The following is an 18,205-nucleotide window of genomic DNA, read 5'->3' as shown; positions in this document are numbered from 1 at the left end:
CAATGTTCTATACATCCTTTGCACAGAAACTCAAATGGTAAAAATTAAGTTAGATTTTTCTCGTTAGAGTGGGAAAAAAAGGTGGGAATTCCTGTTCTATATATTAAAGGATGACACAAATATTGTTTAAAAATACTGGAAATGAGAGGATAAGAAGTAATCAAAGGTATTCCAACTCAGGAAAACAGAAACACTCTGATGAAATTAAAGCTATGAAAGTTATTAACTAGATAAGGCAAATAGTCAAAACTTTAAACAATCTAAGTAAATTCATAGATCTGTTATGAACTCATTTGGTGATTCTGTCTAGGCAATCTTTTCCAAACATCACTACTCTGTAACAGGAAGAGTAACTAAAAACAGTAAAATGATTTTGAATAAAAGATGAGACCCAAACTTTTATACAATCAAATTTTCAAGCACCCAGGATTCCAAACTGTTTCCCATAAGCTCTAATTTCATGAGCTATTCTTTAAATGGAGGGAAAAAAAAAAAAAAAAAGCAGGGGGTGTCTTATAGGTAATTGCTGCATATTTTGGTATTTACATTGCATAGTACCCGAAATCAAAGTCTCTGAGAAGTCCTGCAATAAATAACTTTGATGACTCAAACACTGCCCACATTTATTTGACTCTGTAATATTTGTTATTATCCCATGAAACTCTTGAAACATTTAATAAAGATTAAGATACTACTGTCTCCTTTTTTACGATTTATCTTGGGCAGTTCTGGTTGGAGGTTTGAAAAGTGAAAGAAATTAAAATTAGCAGACAAAGTAACACTGGGATTATTAATAATTACATTTAGTCAAACCATTCCTTTACTTCATTACCTTAAGTATAACACTGGTTCAAAACAAAGACCGGAATGAAAACATAAAGCCAAGTTAAAAAGGCATTAGCCAGGCCCCATCCCTCAGAATTTCTGCTAACATTCTTGGAAGCTCCACAATGATGGTGATAATCTCTGGCAGTGGTAAACCAAGCTTTCATGTTTTAAGCGATCACTTGTTGAATGAATTAATAAACACTATTCGCAAAGCAACTTTCCATTCTTTTACATATACCCACCAGGGTTAAAGAAATGTAGTAGAACAGGGACCTACACTAATATGTTTCTTTTCTATTATTTCAGCTTGAAAAATGAACATGGCACTTTGCAATTTAATAATTTAGAAACAACAGCAAGCTGTTTCTTCGTGTGTGCCAAGTCATTTATTCTAACATGTCCGAAGTTCTTATCTTTAGTTGAAGGGCAGCACATAATTTCAAGTTGTTTGGAGTAAATAAGAGTAAAAACAATCCTGAAAACATCTTTTCAATGTAAGAAAACAAAAAGATAGCTGTACCTTTAGAAAATCAACCTCCATTTCTTTATTCACTACCTAGTTGTATAAGATAAGATATACTTCTGTACCTATATATACTGTTCATAGAGTTGAACAGCTACTGTACAAGTAAACTAATGCAGAGACTGAGATGGGGGTTGGAGAGTATTTCTTGGAAATTTTACAAACTTAACAACGGCTACCTTTTATTGAGTCCTTACTGGATTCAGTGTATTGGATTATTTGCAATAAAAGGAAGAACCTGAATTCAAATCCTGAGCTCTAACTCTAGATCCAGAGTATTTAACTAGTGGATTAAAGTGGGATCGATTGAGGCTGAATTAGCCACAATGCAGTTTTAATCTCTCCTCAACTGCAAAACTGTACATAACATGCCAACCTCTGGTTTAAGAAACTGACACAAACAGTGATTAATTTATCTCCAGCAGGGTTCAAAATTTCCACCGTATTCTGTGACCTCGCCTCAAGACAACCCAAAATAATTTCTTTAGACGTAGTCTTTAGACACAGGAGGTACTTTTAGCTCTGATAAAGGCAGGTTGCGGATTTTGCTTTTTGTCTTAATAGAAACTGCTCTGGTACTTGACTGCCACCTGTCTACATTTCCCCCTCATCCTAAAATTCCTAAAATCATCTCTGAGTAAGGAACACAAGACTTTCCATTCTTGGCAGACATGTTCTAATTTCTAAGTATCAACAGCAACAAAATCCAAAACTTGCTAAACAAAATAGTCATGCAAAACTTTCTACACAAAAAACTTGCCTAGTACAAAATACTTACGCCTGGTATACTATGAAATATTAGCCTTAGATTCTAAAATTCAGAGAAAAAAGAAACCTGGTCACTGACGTTTCTCAATGGCATAAATTCAGGTTTTACACTTGCCTTATACATATTTGCAAAGCATTCTTTGTAAGAGAAAAGTCTACGTAAGAAAAGTAAGTATTTATGTTATATATATACATAATGAATTAACTGATCAATCCTTTAGGACTGGACCAAGACCAGACACTGTAAATGAAATATGCTTAAAAGTATCTCTGTTCCAGTTTTAGGAAGGACGCTGTGTATCTGAATGCAGCATCAAGGAACACAGCCAATAACTAGGGGAAAAAAATTTAATAAATGAGCAACTGGCCCAACATGACAGAGGCAATTTTAATAACCCCATCTGCAAAGCCAGAATAGTCTTTTTAAAAAAGCATTTAAAAGGATAAAGTGAACATCAGCTTCCCTTCATAATCCAGATAAGCAGAAGAGTACATTTAATACATGTATTTGGTTTGCTATTTGAAAGACCTAATGACCCCATTTAATTATTCACCAGGCTAAAATCTTAGAAAACTCTTCTCTCCACATTCTTCAAACTGCATTTATAACATGAGTCTCTACAAGTATCAAGAGTTTGTCTATACTTTACTCTCTATACTCTGAATATATACAGTCTATATATACTCTGTCGATATATGCTGTCTATATCATTCCTGTTACTTTACTGAAAAACCAAATAGTTTTAAAAATTGCAATAAAGTGACATCAAATAATCTGATTTCCCATTATTAGGTTTCTAAATAATGCCAAAATGTTCCACTTGCCCAAACCTGCTGTTAACTTATATAGGTTCTATCTACTCCAGTAATTCTTTACTAAATAAAAGTCACTTTTAAATAGGAACAATTTGAATTATTAGGCTGAAGCTCATTCTAATTTCTATCAGATTATAAAGCAGTCATATAATGTACATGAGGTAAGAATGACTCAGTCTTACCTTTGTCAGATGATACTTTTTCTGTGCATCTGAAAGAAAAGAGAATCAAATATTAAATGAATAATCTTGCACACTTTCTTAAAACACAAATATTTACCTCTTTCAGGTTCATCTCCAGAGTGATGCAGAAAACATCTAGAGTAGTACTGTCCAACAGAACTTTCTGGAGTGATGAAAATATTCTACATCTGCACTGTCCAATACGGTAGTTGCCATGTGGCTACGGAGTGCCTAAAACAGCTACGTAACTGAGGAACTGAATTTTCAGTTCTGATTAACGTAAATTTAAATAGCCACAAGTAGCTATCATATTTGACAGCACACAGCTAGAGTATCATTCAAAAGTTGTTTTTAACTGTAAAAAGATATTAATACAAAGAAAATATTGCTAATTTTGTTGTATTAAATGGTCATAAGAGAAAAATGTCCTTATTCTACACAAATGCAGTAACTTGGGGTGAAATGAAATAATGTTTGAGATTTCCTCTAAAACACTTCTACCGAAAGAAAACAAGGGGGAAGGGGGATAAAGGTAGCAAGCATGGCAACATCTCAATTGTTAAATTTAGGTGATAAATACTGGGGTTTCATTATACTATTTCTCTACTTTGTGTTTATTTGACAATTTTCATAATAAAAATTTAATGAACCTAAAAGAAAACCCTAAAATTATTCATTTGTTAAATCCAAGTCAAAATCTATTTCTAAAAAGGCAACAGACTGGACCTCAGAAATAAATGTAACTTGCACTTTACAAATTGGAGAGGAACAGTAAAGAGGCTAATGTGTAATAAAATACTGGCTAAAAAAAATGTCATCCCCATGTTTTTAATTCAGGAAAATTTCTATCACACGTAACTGTCGAGTAAGGTATAATGAATCCCCTCATAGCCATTACCCACATTCAAAGTTGACATGTCTTGGATGTTTACCATAAAGATGCCACACAGCATCTCTGAGCAGTAGTTTTCTCTTTTTCTCTGAAAGCAAACCTAACACAAATGAAGACTCTTATGTTACAGAAGAATATCTAAGCAAATACAGAAGCCACAGCATAATATAAATATTCTGTTCTCTTTAGAAAGACTAGATATCATTTTCTCATCCCATTTTTTTTAATAAAGCTTGGTATAATAACTTTAAATTATGTTATTAATGTCCCAATTAACAACTAACACAAGAATACTGCTAACCATGTTAACTCTAAATGAAAAGTACAGAAACAATTGTTAGATCTTGAAACACTATACAATTAACTTTCTGAAAGCCTTCTGGAATGGTTCAATGTTTCTTTTACCACACTGATCACTGTTAAGAGCAAAACTCAGGATTGCAGGCTTAAATACAATTGAAGCCTTCTCCAAAGAGTCAAAAAAGTTTTTCCAATTCAGAATATTACTGCCTCTTCATTCTCACTATTATGACCATTGCCTTTTCCTTACAAAAGCAGCAAGAAGGTATCATGCTAAGGTTTACTACCATTTTACTTTCAGCAAGAAAATAAACCCAAAATGGAACTCCATATACCAGAAAACAGAGCAGTATTTGTTTCCTTCATTTGTAACCCATCTGAGTCTGTAGGTTTACCTCTAGTAATATTCAGTTTTAGCCTGTATTCCCTGTGGTGAGGAAAGAACACCTTTCCTCAACAGCTAAATGAGAAATTAAAAAAAAAAGTACTTAAGTGTTAAATTCTGAAATGCATCAGATAACTAAAGGACTTATTATCACATGGGAGAAAGAAAATAAGCCTTTTACATTTAAAGTAGTCTTATTTTAACAATATATTGTTTCCATATTAGCAGAAAGCAAGAATGTTTTAACTTATGAATCAGAAATAAGCTGAAGTGTGTGGGTGTGTGTGTATATATATAAATTCCCATATACATATACACACACATATACATTTTTAAGTTAGATGAGTATATAAACATCTGTATTTGAAACACATATACATTTTTAAGTTAGATGAGTATATAAACATCTGTATTTGAAACATAAGAATCTTAACTCCAGAGTTTATTGGCTAAAATACAGCAAATGAAAAGCCTAATTCTTAGTACTGATATATAATCTTTCTTCAAATTTGGTTTATCTTTCCTTAATATTAGCCTTTAAGTTTTAATTTATAATGATTATAGATTTAACTTCATGCCTTTATCTTGAGCACATTCACTGAAAAATTCTTTATTTCCCTTCACAAAGAGTTCCTACTCTTTTCATTAATTTCTGAACATTTCAATGCAAATAGAAAAGTTGTTATAAGCTTAGGAAAGTTTCTAAAAATGATAATTGTCATCTAACTATAAAGCTCATTTCACAAATCATAAATTATCAACTAAAGATGAAGAAGCATATTTAAGGAGATTAAGTGACTTGCCCAAGGTCACTTAGTAAGCAGTAGAAAGCAATGTTTTTTCCTCTGCTATTTTGCCTTGTAAGAGGAAAAGAGGTTACAATCAATCCAAGTCTCTGTATTTACTGACATTATTAAGCTACTGTACACTCTGCTGTCTCTTCTATCAAGAGAAACAAATGTAGGTTTAACAGCTGATGACTGGGAATTTATTGGAGGAAATGTTATTTGGAAAGTAGGGCTGAATCAAGGTGAGAAGGCACTAGACCAGGGTTCAGTAAACTGAAATGTCTTAAAGGACTGTTTCTCATTTAATTAGTTTCAAATTTTATTTTATCATTCTGAAAACCTGTAAACCATGTACACATTTGACAAATCTCCACTAATCAATGCATCTTCCTTCTTTACTGCAAAGTCCTTGAGGATAAAGTCCATGTCTCCTTTTCCTTTATAAACCCTGGGTCAACACAGTACCAGGACCAGTTACTGCTCAATCAAGGTTGGAGCTGAAATGCTTTAGTTCTTTGATTTCCAGGGCATGCAGTATATTGAAAATGTGTAACAAAAAAATTATTACAATGAAAATGTATTGTAACAATCCAATCAAAACTGGATTTTATATATATATATATAAAATTAAGAGAGAGTTCTGAGGCTAAGTGAAGGTAAAAGAACACTACTATCTTTTATGATATTGGATGAGAGAGAAAGGGACTTTAAGAATGAAGACTATTCTTCCCTCCCCACAAGGAATATTGTGAAGAAAAAAACTGAAGGGGTTTAATTAAGTCATCTTCATCCAAGTTCAACTACAGTAACATTTATAATGTGGAAATAAAAAAAGACTCATTAGTACTTTTTTGCCAAGAGTTAGGGAACGTAATAAACCATGACAGCTGGTAAAACTACCACTCTATGTATAATCTTAAGAGATCATTTCTATAAGTAAAGCTGGTGGATCAGTGGGAGGGAAACTTGGTAAGGAGATATAGGTATGGGTAGATGAAGATAAAAGGGAATTAAAAAAAATTAAGATATTAACCTTCTTGTGTATGGTAACAGAAAAAGAATTAAAAAGCCAATTTCACAGAATTTACATGAAAAAGACCACTACACACTAGTTTTACCTCTACCAAAGACATCACTGCTCAAAACAGTAACTTTCAGTAAATATTTCCTACATATCATGCTTTGTGTTAAGTGTTTCACAGGGTGTACTTCAGTCTCACAAACGCAGCTCATAGAGATTAACGTTATCTCCTATAGATAATAAAGTTGAGGCAGGAGCAGTTTAATTTGTCCCAGGAATTTATACCCAAATAAGGCTAATGATATATCTCTTCAAATTTATGAGAATACAGAAGCTTAAATTTTCTGTGACCATGAAATTAATTTACAGCAATTAGAATCCTAATTGCAGCTGAACCATTTGTAAGTACATATTTTTGTTGTCCACAGAAATTTAGTTTACACAATTCTCTAAATTATGTTAATTTAAATAACATTTAATAATTTGAAAGCACATATAATACACAATATACCTTTGAATTTTATTTCTCTTTCTGAGAGTCTTCTAAGACAAGCATGCCAAGGTCACAGACTTCACTCTTAATTTCATAACAGGAGTGTTCTAAATCTATCAGGTCTGTACAAGCAAAGTATTGCCATGCTCTCTGCTGGGGAGGTAGGGTGGTGGTGGAGGTGGGGGGGCATTTAAAACTGATTTCTCCCCCCACCTTCAACTTTCCCTGCTTTTACTAATTTTTTTCACTTGAAAGTCAAAAGACACAAATGCCTTCAGTAACGAATTCAATGGCTAATGTGATTAATTTCTAGAATTTACAAACACGTGTGCTTCAGTATTTTCAGCATAGAAACATTTTAATAAACAATTTAAAATATTTATATTTCTGATCATCTTAGTTTCTCTATGATCTCTAGGTAATAAAGAAACTACTTTCAGATTATTCTAATTTTTAAGGACCAAGTTCCTACATTAAAACATACGCAAAAACAAACACATAAGCTACTTGTCAAAAAAAAATGAAAGAAAACGCATCTCATCTTGTTACATGAAAGACTCTATACTTAAAATTGGCAAGCCACGTTTTACCCGACTACTAAGTCCCAGGTTTTTAAAACGAGTGAAAAGTGATGTGAAAATTCAGTAGAGTGAAAAAAGCTACATAACGATACTAGTACAACTGGCTCTTGAGCTAATTAATGGGACGGGGGGGGGGTGGTGAGGGGAACGACACAATTTTGAATGCTAAGATCTAAGCTCATGCTGTAGATTTCCTAATGGGGATGTGATGTAATACTGGAGAGCCGCCCTAAGCGGGAAAGGGATAGGCTGACAAAGGGAGCGCAGATGCCAGAGTGCGGGAGAAGCCTGAGGCGGCGGGGAAGAGGTGGGTCACTAAGGAGCAGAAGAAGTGTATCCTACAAAGGACGCCTTCAGGGAGTGGGGAAGTGGCCGGACAGACAGGCAAGGGGGGCGGAGGAAGCCAGAGAGAAGTGATAAGACGGCTAGGGAAGCGGCGTGACATCTGCCATGCGAGCCGGCAGGGGGCAGAGCAAGCAGGATGTCACGTGGAGTGATCGCTACGGGAGCCGAGAGGGTTGCGTGCGGGTAGAGGGGGGTCTTTCCCACCGCCTGAAAGACTGCGTTACTCACAGGAGTCGCGGACTCTTCTTGCCCTGAGCTGGAGACGGGGGCTTCGCGGCCTGGGACTGCTGCCCTGGGGCGTCGGGAGGCCTGGCGCTGGGGCTGCTCCTCCGCCGGCGGGGATACTCGGCCTTCCTCCGGCGGGACACAGCGGCGGCGGCGGCCGCAGCGGCCCGGCCCCGGTCCCGACCTCCCCTCAGCACGCGGCTGCTAGCGGTCCCCCCAGGGGCCGCCGCCGCCGCTTCAGGGGGCTGTTGCTGGGGCGCCTCCGGAGCCGCCTTGGCCGCCGCCGCCTCTCCCCTTCCTGGTCCTGCTGCTCCGGGGGTCTCGGCTCTTCCGTCTCCCCCGGCATCGGGACTCGTCCGCCCCCCACCCCCTAGTCCCAGGCGGCGGAGGCGGAGGTGGCGGCGGCCGCGGCGCTGCTCCCCCCCGCCCCCCGGAGCGACCGGCTCACTCTCACTCGGCGCTCCTCGTTCCCCCCCCTCCCCTCCGCCCAGCTCCGAAGGCGCCCCCCCCCACCCCCTGCCACTCAAGGCCTTCTACCGCAGGCGGCGCGCGCGCGCCCGCCACAGACGCGCAGCGGACCAATCGGAGAGGAGGAACGGCTTCTTCGCCCCGCCCCCCAAGGTCGCTCACGCAGCGGCGTGCCGGTTCCCTCCCCCACCCCTCCCTTCAACCAATCAGGAAACGGCTCCAAGGGAGCGCGCGAGGTTTTCTTCCCCGCGCACCCGTTCTCACCGTTAAACGGCTGCGTCTCGCGACAATGCCAAAATGACCTTTCTCCCCCACCTCTGGAGCTCAATGCGCGCTAAGGGCAGTGGGAGGGGCAGGTCTCGCGAGGAGGTTGGTGGGAAAAAAACGCACCTCTCTCCCCGCCTCGCGCGCACCCTGGAATGGCTGCGCGCGCACCTGCCTCCCTAAGGAGCCGCTAATGCCACAAGGGCTCTTTCTATCCTTCTTCCTTAAGCCGCGGAAGTAGCCTCGGCGTTCTTCTGCCCCCACCCCGATCCCACTTTCCTGTCTGTAGCCTTTCTGTCCCCAGCGCCGCCAGGTCTTGCGGGGAGAAGGGGGAAATTTTTTTGAGCTGTCGCTTCTCCTTTAAGAAAAAAAGCCCCGTCAGCTGCCGGATGAAAGTCTCTGAAAAAATGGCGGCGGTAGGACAGAGGCGGGGTCGTGAGGGCAAGGTGGGCCCGCCTTTTGGCGCATGAGCATGGTTAACTTGCCCAGGGGCATCCTGGGAAATGAAGTTCAACTTTTTCTACGCCTTAGGAAAAAAGATACGGAGCCAGAGGCGGAGAGGATGCTGGGAGTGTTTGACCGATGCGCGATGGGAAAGGTAGTTTACTCTTTCCGCGTTTCGAATTTACTCTTCCGGGGAGGCAGTGTTTCCGGGTTAGGCCTCAACGCCTGCGTAGATCTGATCACAATTGTGGGCCCAGTGGCTGGTGGGGCTTGGCTGGCAGGGTTGTCGGTAGTTTCGTACTTGGTGTTGGCGAACCATTTGTAGGGTGGACACGTAATAGCCCTCATCTCTTCTGGTTAGGTGGCACCTCATCTGGGACCGCTTAGCGTTTATATCTGCAATATTCGTCTTCTGTGTCTGACCCACTAACCTGTGAGCGTCTGGAGGTCAGGGATTGAATCTGGTTCCGTTGGATCCTAGGGGGGCTAGCACAATTCCTACCACTCATTTGATACTTAATAAAAGTTTGTAGAAATAATTGTAGAATTGCTTTTTTACTAGATGATGTCGGGGCCGAGGAACTGGTATCGGCTGCTTAACTTGGCTGTGGTCCCCGGGCTGGAAGGAAGGGAGGTGAAGAGTTGTTAGCGTGACCTACCCGGAAAACTGAAGGCCTCCCTCACACTCCCCACCCTGAAACCATCTGCTTCTGCGGTTTTTAAATGTTTCTGCTGCACAGGAAGCATGGGCAGAATAGCAGCTTTGTCAGAAATTACTTTTCTCTCCGCTAGCATGTGAAACTAAATTGCCCGAACGCATCAAACGGGAGTTTCCGTTTGCTTATCTCCAAGTTGCATTTGGTGATGGCTGTGAGCTTTTTGCGTTGCTTCCTTTTTTCCTTTCATCCATTATAATCGAGGAGCGATTTGCAGGAACAGTTCTTACCCCTGGAAACTAAAGCATCCGGGGTTAAAAATCTCCAACGTAAGTGAATGGAAACAAGATCTCGGAATCCAGTTCTAAATTTCACATGAATCATTTAGTTAAACTGCAGATGGAGTCCAATATCTGCAAGACAAATGCTGAAGAGCATTTTTCCTTCCAGGATTTTGGCTCAGTTACCACTTCAGATTGGGCAAATGTTCGTATTCTCTGTTGAGTGTTTTGCACTTTCATGCGGGTAATGGCATTTCAGTTGTAAAAACTGTTGAGCATAGTGTGGATGGGAATTTTTCAAACCTATGTTTGCAGTGAGCAGACTTTTAGAATGGCACTGACATCCAATGGCTGCTCAAAGTAATGCAGAGATGGGATCTCCTTTACATTGAAAACATTTTTTTAAAGTCTTAGAGCCACAGTGGAATGGAGAATGAATGATTCCTTTAGATTAACCTTAAAAAGACCACTGTTGTAGAGGAAAGATTACAGGCTTTGAAGTTAAATCTGTTTTAGTAAGTAACAAAGCCACCTACTAATTATATTATCTTTAGCAAGTTTCTATTCTTTGTATCTATTTCACCACTGGTAAAAATGGGGATAATATCTATTTCACAGTACCGTAATTTTAGTTCTTTATGTACTGCCTTCTCATAGTAGGCCTTTTGTAATTGTTTTGTTTTATTCAAGGTGAATAAAATCACAGTGGTTTAAAAAAAAAGTAAAAGTTAACCTCAGTGTCACTTTTTAGAGAAACTAAGACAATATAACTAGGCAGGAATTGTGCTTAATCGAGAATGTCAGCAGCTTAGAACCTGGTGTCTTAAATCTTCCGGTTTCATTCTTCATGACCCCTATAGTTGTTTGCATTTTGAACCACTGAAATAAACTTGGCCCTGAGAATCCAGATGTGAACCTGGTCCTGAGAATCCTGTTCTGCCTTTTTTTTTTAATCTTTTTATTTTAATTGGAGTGTAGTTGATTAACAACGTTGTGTTTCAGGTATATAACAAAGTGATTCAGTTATACATATACATGAATCTATTCTTTTTCAAATTCTTTTCCCAATTAGGTTGTTACAGAATATTGAACAGAGTTCCCGGTGCTATACAGTAGGTCCTTGTTGGTTATCCATTTTAAATATAGCAGTGTGTCCATCCCACACTCCCTAACTATCCCTCCCCACCACTACCCTTCTGGTAACCATAAATTCAGTTCTCTAAGTCTGTGAGTCTGCTTCTGTTTTATAAATAAGTTCATTTGTATCTCTTTTTTTTCTTCTGCCTTTAATGGGTTGATGATCTATTCAGAAAACCAGGTAAGCACAATTTCTGGATAATTAAGCAAAATGAATTGGGTGCCAGTTAACTCTGATGGAAATTTTATGAAGGAGATTGTGCTTCCGTGGTCCCTCAGGGGAAAAAAAAAATCAGATCCCATCATGCACAGTTACAGCAGGATACCCACACTGGGCAAAAACACAAGTGCAAATCTGCCATTCCCCTGAATTCAAAATGAATCCAGGCACATAGTAGGTTCTCAAATTTTTCAAAACTAGTTTTGATTCTTATCACCCTGGCCAATGCACAGCCAGAACTCAAATCCAATTACTCACCTTTTATGTCAGGCTCATTTTTTAAAACTCTGACCTACAAAAAAGAAAAAAAAAAAAAAAGAAAGAAACTCACCAAATCAAAAGAGAGGAAGTGCTAAGCAAATACAGGAACCAAAAAGGGTTATAGAGGCTGCTTCACGCCGGCTCATTCAGTTCCTTTGCGGTCCTCTTCTTCAACACATGCCAGAACAGTTCCTCACAACCTGTGGTACCAGAGCATCTTGGGTGTGTGACGATGGAAGAGTTGGGTGAGTGAGGAGCTTCTTGGAGGAGAAACTCTGAGGGAATGAAGACTTGGCTGCCATCTCCATGTGTGGTGGGGTATACTTCTAGCCAGATGGAAGATAGTGTTGGAAGATTTTATTTTCACTTCTTTCCTGACCTCAGGCCAACCAAGAGTGAAGCATGAGGAACTATTATTTTGGGGAACTATGGGTATGCTGTTTGCAGAGGCACAATAGGCAGAGAATTTGGTGCTAACCACAGAGTAAACGCTGCACAAATACTTTTGGGCTGAATTGTGATTGAAATTGTCATTTTATTATGAGCATTTTGCCTCTTTGGGGCTGCTGGAGATCATAGGGTGGTCACAGAGTTGGCAAGTTCAGAGATATGATTTGCGGGGAAAAAGAAAAAGGAGGGGGGTTAAAGGGTGTTCTGAGAAGAAATAGAATAAGTACAAGAATGAGGGATTCACAAAGGTTGGAGAAAGGCCAGAGCGGTTTCATTTGTTCCATGGTTTAGTATTAAATAAGATACAGCACTATTACTCCAGTGCTTTCATTGCTAAGATTTTTATTGAGAGCAATTCTGAAGGAACAGATTACCAGGGCCTGCAAATATGATACCTCCTTCCACTCCAAAGCAATTGAAACCAGCAGTGAAGCCATTGACCACACTGCTCAGAGAGATCCCTGATTTCAAACCTTTGGAGTAATGTAAGGTCTGTCATTCTTGGGACTCATTCCATATCTTTTGCCAACTTTTGTTGCTGTCATCCTTACTAACACTGAGTCACCTTTACCCAATGTTCACGCTGCATAATTACACGGTGTCCTGGGTTTTTGTATGTTTAGGGTATGTCAGAAGTGCCAATGACAACAATAAAAAACATCTTGCATGTTGTCTTTATTAAAAAAATGTATTTTGAGGGCTTCCCTGGTGGCGCAGTGGTTGAGAGTCCGCCTGCCGATGCAGGGGACACGGGTTCGTGCCCCGGTCCGGGAAGATCCCACATGCTGCGGAGCGACTGGGCCCGTGAGCCATGGCCACTGAGCCTGCGCGTCCGGAGCCTGTGCTCTGCAGCGGGAGAGCCTGTGCTCTGCAGCGGGAGAGGCCACAACAGTGAGAGGCCCGCGTACCCCAAAAAAAAAAAAAAAAAAAAGTATTTTGAGAGCTGGAGGAGTAGAGGAAGGAATGAAGGCAAATTACGGGAGGGAATAGATGTTAATGAGAAGGAGAAGGGTATTTAATGTTTAATAAATATTGAACTGTTTTGGAAATAAAGTCTATTTTGATAGTTGGAGTAGAATATATTTTGGATTTGGGGTAGACTCCCAGTTCTTATCCTGTGTGAAGTTTGGAGAAGTTCACATTTCTGTACAAGTTCCTCCAGAGTCCAGTTCTGCTTTCTTATTTTAGGGCTACCTCATGGCTTTAATGTAGGTAATCGGCAAGGGGAGTAATGCTTATTACAGTGACTTAAGCTACATTTGTACATATGTTAATCATTTTAGTGTTCCAAGCAACCTTCTGAGATAGGTTTTATCCACTGTTTTTTTTCAAATGAGAAAACTAAGAAAAACAAAATAACTTGTTCAGTGTCACTTACGAGTTCAGACACTGGAGCATCTGACACCAAAACCGATTAAGTGACAAGGTGTTCTCCCATTTTAGCAGTCTGTTGGCTCTGGTGTTCCAGCCTATAGGATAACCCAGATAATTTAATATTTTTTTTAAAAGTAGATTTGTACAGTTTTGCATTTCCTCAGCAGGATGAATGAGAAATTTGGTCCAGGAATGTGGAAAGTACCAAGTGGCCTGGAAGGTAACATTCATGTATGTTATCCAGGTGGCTAAACATCATTAGGCTGTTAATAGCTACACCTCAATCGCTTCTTCAAATTGTCATCAGCTCAATAACCACCCAAAAGACTTAGGGTGGGTGTTTCTTCTCCAATGTGGAGAAATAGCATGGAGGACAAGTCAGCCCAGGGGCGCCAATATTTCCTCTCTGCAGTACTGCCCCCAAGGTTAGTAGTTTATATCCACCCAGAAAGTCTTACCTAAACCCTCATTACATGGGGATGCTAGATAAAGGGGAAGCGGGAGCAGACTCTGGCTCTGAATGAAGTCGTTACAGTCTAGTGAGACCTTCAAGACACCTCACTTACTTCCCTTCCTGTGAATGTTGACACTGTTTGATTTCCACAGATGAGGTACTATGAAAATGGACTGCAGCGTGTTCAGTCTGATACCCCCTACCCTGCACCAGTAATCCCATATTTGTCATGCTGAAATTAGTCATCTTCAAATCACAGCATCTGGCCAAAAGGGAGATAATCTCGGGTGTTGGTGATATGTACACTGACAGGAAACAGGAAGAGAAAGGCCTGTTAACTCATGACCCAGAAAGGAGTTTTAGAAACTCTGGTTAGCTGGCGCTTCTAAGGGTAACCTTCTACTCCTAGTGGTATGGTTTGCTTCTCTTGCAGGGGGTCTTCCTTCTCCCCTCATCTTTATTGTAAATGCCTATTTTTTTTTTAAGATTTAATTTTATTTATTTTTGGCTGCGTTGGGTCTTCGTTGCTGTGCTCAGGCTTTCTCTGGTTGTGGCTAGAGGGGGCTACTCTTAGTTGCAGTGCGTGGGCTCTAGGCACGCAGGCTCAGTAGTTGTGGTGCACAGGCTTAGTTGCTCCGCGGCATGTGGGATCTTCCTGGACTAGGGATCGAACCCGTGTCCCCTGCATTGGCAGGCAGATTCTTATCTGCTGCGCCACCAGGGAAGTCCCAATTTTTTATTTTGAATCCAAGAGGAACCATGACTTCTGTTTGGAGCAAAGCTTAGGAAATAGAAAAGAAAGAAGCTATATCTTAATAGAGGGCTATAGAATAAAAATTTGGAACTCAGAGATTTGGCATTCAGTTTGGCTAGTAAAGTCCTGAGAGAAAAAGTTTTACTTTCTATTTCTACCTTACTTTTTCTTTTCTTTCCTCTTCTTTTTAAAAACCTTTTATTATAGAGAATTTTAAAATTTACAGAAGGAAAGAAAATAAAGAGATCTGATGTACCCATCAATCACCTTAAACAATTATCAACTCTTGGTTAATCTTATTTCATGTATACATCCACCTATTCCTTCCATTCCTAGATTATTTTAAAGTGATTTCACACATTGTATCATTTCATATGTAAATATTTCAGCATAAATATATATATATACATTTATACAAATAACCATAATACCATTATCATATCCATAATATCCTTAATAGTAATTTCTTAATGTCATGAAATACCATTATCACACCCAAAATATTAACAGAAATTACTTAATATTATCAAATATCCTATCACAACTAAAATAAGTTAACAGTACTTACTACTTATTGAATTTTCAGTCACTGTTCAGTATTACTAATTGTTTCTTTCTTTGTTTGGTTTTTGCTTGTTTATTTAAGAATCATACATTGAAATCAGTTGTAAGCCTCTTATGTCTCTTTTAACCTATTGGTTCCCCCTCTATCTCTTCTTTTCCATTACAGTTTATTTGTTGAAGGATCATTTGCCCTGAAGAGCTTAGCTCAGTTTGCTTATCTCTAACATGGTGCATAAAATTCATTATATTTGTGAGCTAGATTCTTGAGAAAGATCTGTAGAGGATTTCATTTGTAAGAAATGTTTAGATCTTTTCTTATGCCATTAAGAAATACCCATCCCCGGATATCTGAAATAAAATCTTTTTTTTAATGACCTGTAAAGTTCATTTTCCTCATCTGAAGACTTTAGAGCTAGGCAGATCCTTAGAAATAATATAATCCAGTGTTTTGCAAAGTTGAAAAACTACAATCTGTGGTAAGATATCCACTGGAGATCTACTAGTGGGTCTCGATCCGCAATTTAAAAAAATACTGTTGTGATACAATCGCTTTATTATGTAGATGAGGAGACAGCTTCAGAAAAGAAAGTGTCATGCCAAGATGATCCAGAGAATCCACATGGGAATGGGGTCTGGAATTTCTGACTTGCAGGGGCCAGGGATCAGATAGCCCAGGATAAGCCAGGTTCTGCACTCAGTAGCAGTGTGGCCTTAAACAAGGTATTTGTCTCTTTCTTCATCTACAAAATAAGGACAATGCTATCACTTGCCTCAAAGCATTAGGATGACTAAATATATAAATATATAATTAAATATATAAGAAGTATATACACTCCTGAGCACAATGCCTGTCCTGTGTTAATTTTATTATTAATATTAATTTCCTCAAAACAGAAAGGTAACAGTGTAATACTCATACAATAAAGTCCATTGGTTTTTCCCCAAGAAAACTACGAGAGAAACAAATCTCAGCTGTTTGGATGGCAGCATCTTGCTTGACTTTGCAACATCTGTTTCCCCTCTAATCCCTTTTTCTCCCCACACCTTAAATGACAGAATACTTATACTTTGCTTGGAGAATTTTGTTATGTGCTGGGATATAAGAAAAAAAATTATCAGGATTAAGAATAAGTTTTACTGTACAGGTATGTTTTGGAAAACTGTAATATAATTGCATATATTTTTCTGATGGGAAAAAATATGTAGCATTTACATTTTTCTAATTGGAGATCTTCATGGGTGATCCACTCTAAATAAATGATAAAAATGAATATGCTGTAATATAAAAAGTCACATTGTCGAATAAGACTATGAAATTGAACGCAACCACAGGAAATAAGAAGCAGGCTACAGTATGCAGAGGGCATTAAACGTCTCCTGGTAGAATAGACCATCTTCTTGAAGTCGAATAAGGAGTGAGGGAGGATGTTTGAATTTAGCCTTCTCTTAAGACCCAAGAGAAGAGGGAGATGAATGGAGGCACAGTGGGGCTACTTAAGAGGATAATTTTTCCAGAAAACGTACGTATTCTATGTCATGATTCCCTTGTATCTTTTGATATAGATGCCTTGTTGGAGGAACTGGAATACTCCACCCTCCGGGAGAGTGATGAATACTCCAACACAGCTTCTCCCCCCCTGGATCAGCATTCCAGAAAGGAGAGTAACCATGCTGAGACCTCAAGTGCCCCTTCCGTTCCGGATGACTCAAGTCCCTTTCCGGTAACTTTTCATTTATTGGAGTACCTTGAATATAGATATTTGAGTGCATTTCTGGAAATTAATTGTATCTTACATAAAATGATGCAAAAGGAAAATCATATATCCAAGAAAGAGAAAAGAATTACTCAATGATAAGTTAAAGGTGGTTGTTTTCAGAATGAAGAGGAGAATGGAGAAAAATCATCATAAAAGAATAAACCTTTGAGAACTTTTTCTTTTTTTTCTCCTGAGGGCCTGGTAACAAGCAGAGTATTCCCTAATTCACTTGGGATATTCTGATATCACCATCTGGGTATCAGAGATGCATGTTGCAGTTTGACTGGACTGGCACTCAGTAAGGCCAGAGGTCACCTGGGCAAGGCCAGGCAGCAGCTCAGCCAGATCTTCTTAGGATTTTTTAGGATAGCCACTTTCCAGCTCTTATTTTCTGCTGAATATATTAGGAAATTCAATTAGTATATCTAGAGATGACGAAGCTCTAGGGAACCGTCACAAACAAACTAAACTTATAAAAGATTATGTATAAAAAACCCCCAGAAATCCAATTTATTAATTTCTGGTTAGAGTTTAAACTATCAAGTAGAACAGATACTAGTATTTGCTGATATATGTATTCCCTTCCTATGGATAAGTCTACATGCATCTACTTTATGATTAGAAGGTTACTTGATGAGAATGGATTAGTATAAGAAGAATCAAGTAGGTGCTCTTCATATCTGGTGTTTCTCAACTATGATATTCTGATTCATCCTTGTACACTAAAGGAAATCACTAGTAGCACAGACTTGAAATTTGAGCCTATGGGTAGGTTTCCCTTTTAACTGTTCTTCATTCCAGCTGCATACATACAGTTTTAAGGACACACATTTATCTCTCTACTAAGGAGCTATTGTCTTTGTTCTCACTGTGAGATTATAGCCATAGATTCCTAACTGATCCCCTATCCTGACCGCCCCCCTGCAATTTATTCTCCAAAAAGCAGCCAGGATAATCCTGTAAAACTTAAATCA

The 18,205-nt window shown here is 39.1% G+C and overlaps 2 protein-coding genes across 7 annotated transcripts in view; one reads left to right on the top strand and one right to left on the bottom strand.

Annotated features, from left to right (window-relative positions):
* Positions 1-8,601, bottom strand: part of ZFP91 (ZFP91 zinc finger protein) — a 30,536-nt gene extending 21,935 nt beyond the window's left edge. The window contains 3 exon segments of the mRNA XM_032639184.1: positions 3,118-3,146; positions 8,151-8,437; positions 8,440-8,601. Of these exon segments, the coding sequence (XP_032495075.1) occupies positions 3,118-3,146; positions 8,151-8,437; positions 8,440-8,493 (370 nt within the window). The 5' untranslated portion in view covers positions 8,494-8,601.
* The window catches only part of LPXN (leupaxin), a 43,421-nt gene continuing 33,029 nt past the window's right edge, over positions 7,814-18,205 (top strand). Inside the window, exons 1-3 of one of the 6 annotated variants that reach the window (XM_032639189.1) lie at positions 8,684-8,768; positions 9,411-9,477; positions 17,038-17,195. In XM_032639189.1, coding sequence (XP_032495080.1) covers positions 9,462-9,477; positions 17,038-17,195 — 174 coding nt within the window. In that variant the 5' untranslated portion in view covers positions 8,684-8,768; positions 9,411-9,461. Of the gene's footprint in view, positions 7,885-8,683; positions 8,769-8,805; positions 9,296-9,410; positions 9,478-11,969; positions 12,124-17,037; positions 17,196-18,205 lie in introns of those variants that run through there. The other 5 variants (XM_032639188.1, XM_032639187.1, XM_032639186.1 and 2 more) reach the window with 5 other exon arrangements.

Source organism: Phocoena sinus, chromosome 8 (assembly GCF_008692025.1).
Source record: "Phocoena sinus isolate mPhoSin1 chromosome 8, mPhoSin1.pri, whole genome shotgun sequence".
Taxonomy (NCBI): Eukaryota; Metazoa; Chordata; class Mammalia; order Artiodactyla; family Phocoenidae; genus Phocoena; species Phocoena sinus.
This window is presented reverse-complemented; position numbering and strand designations above follow the sequence as displayed.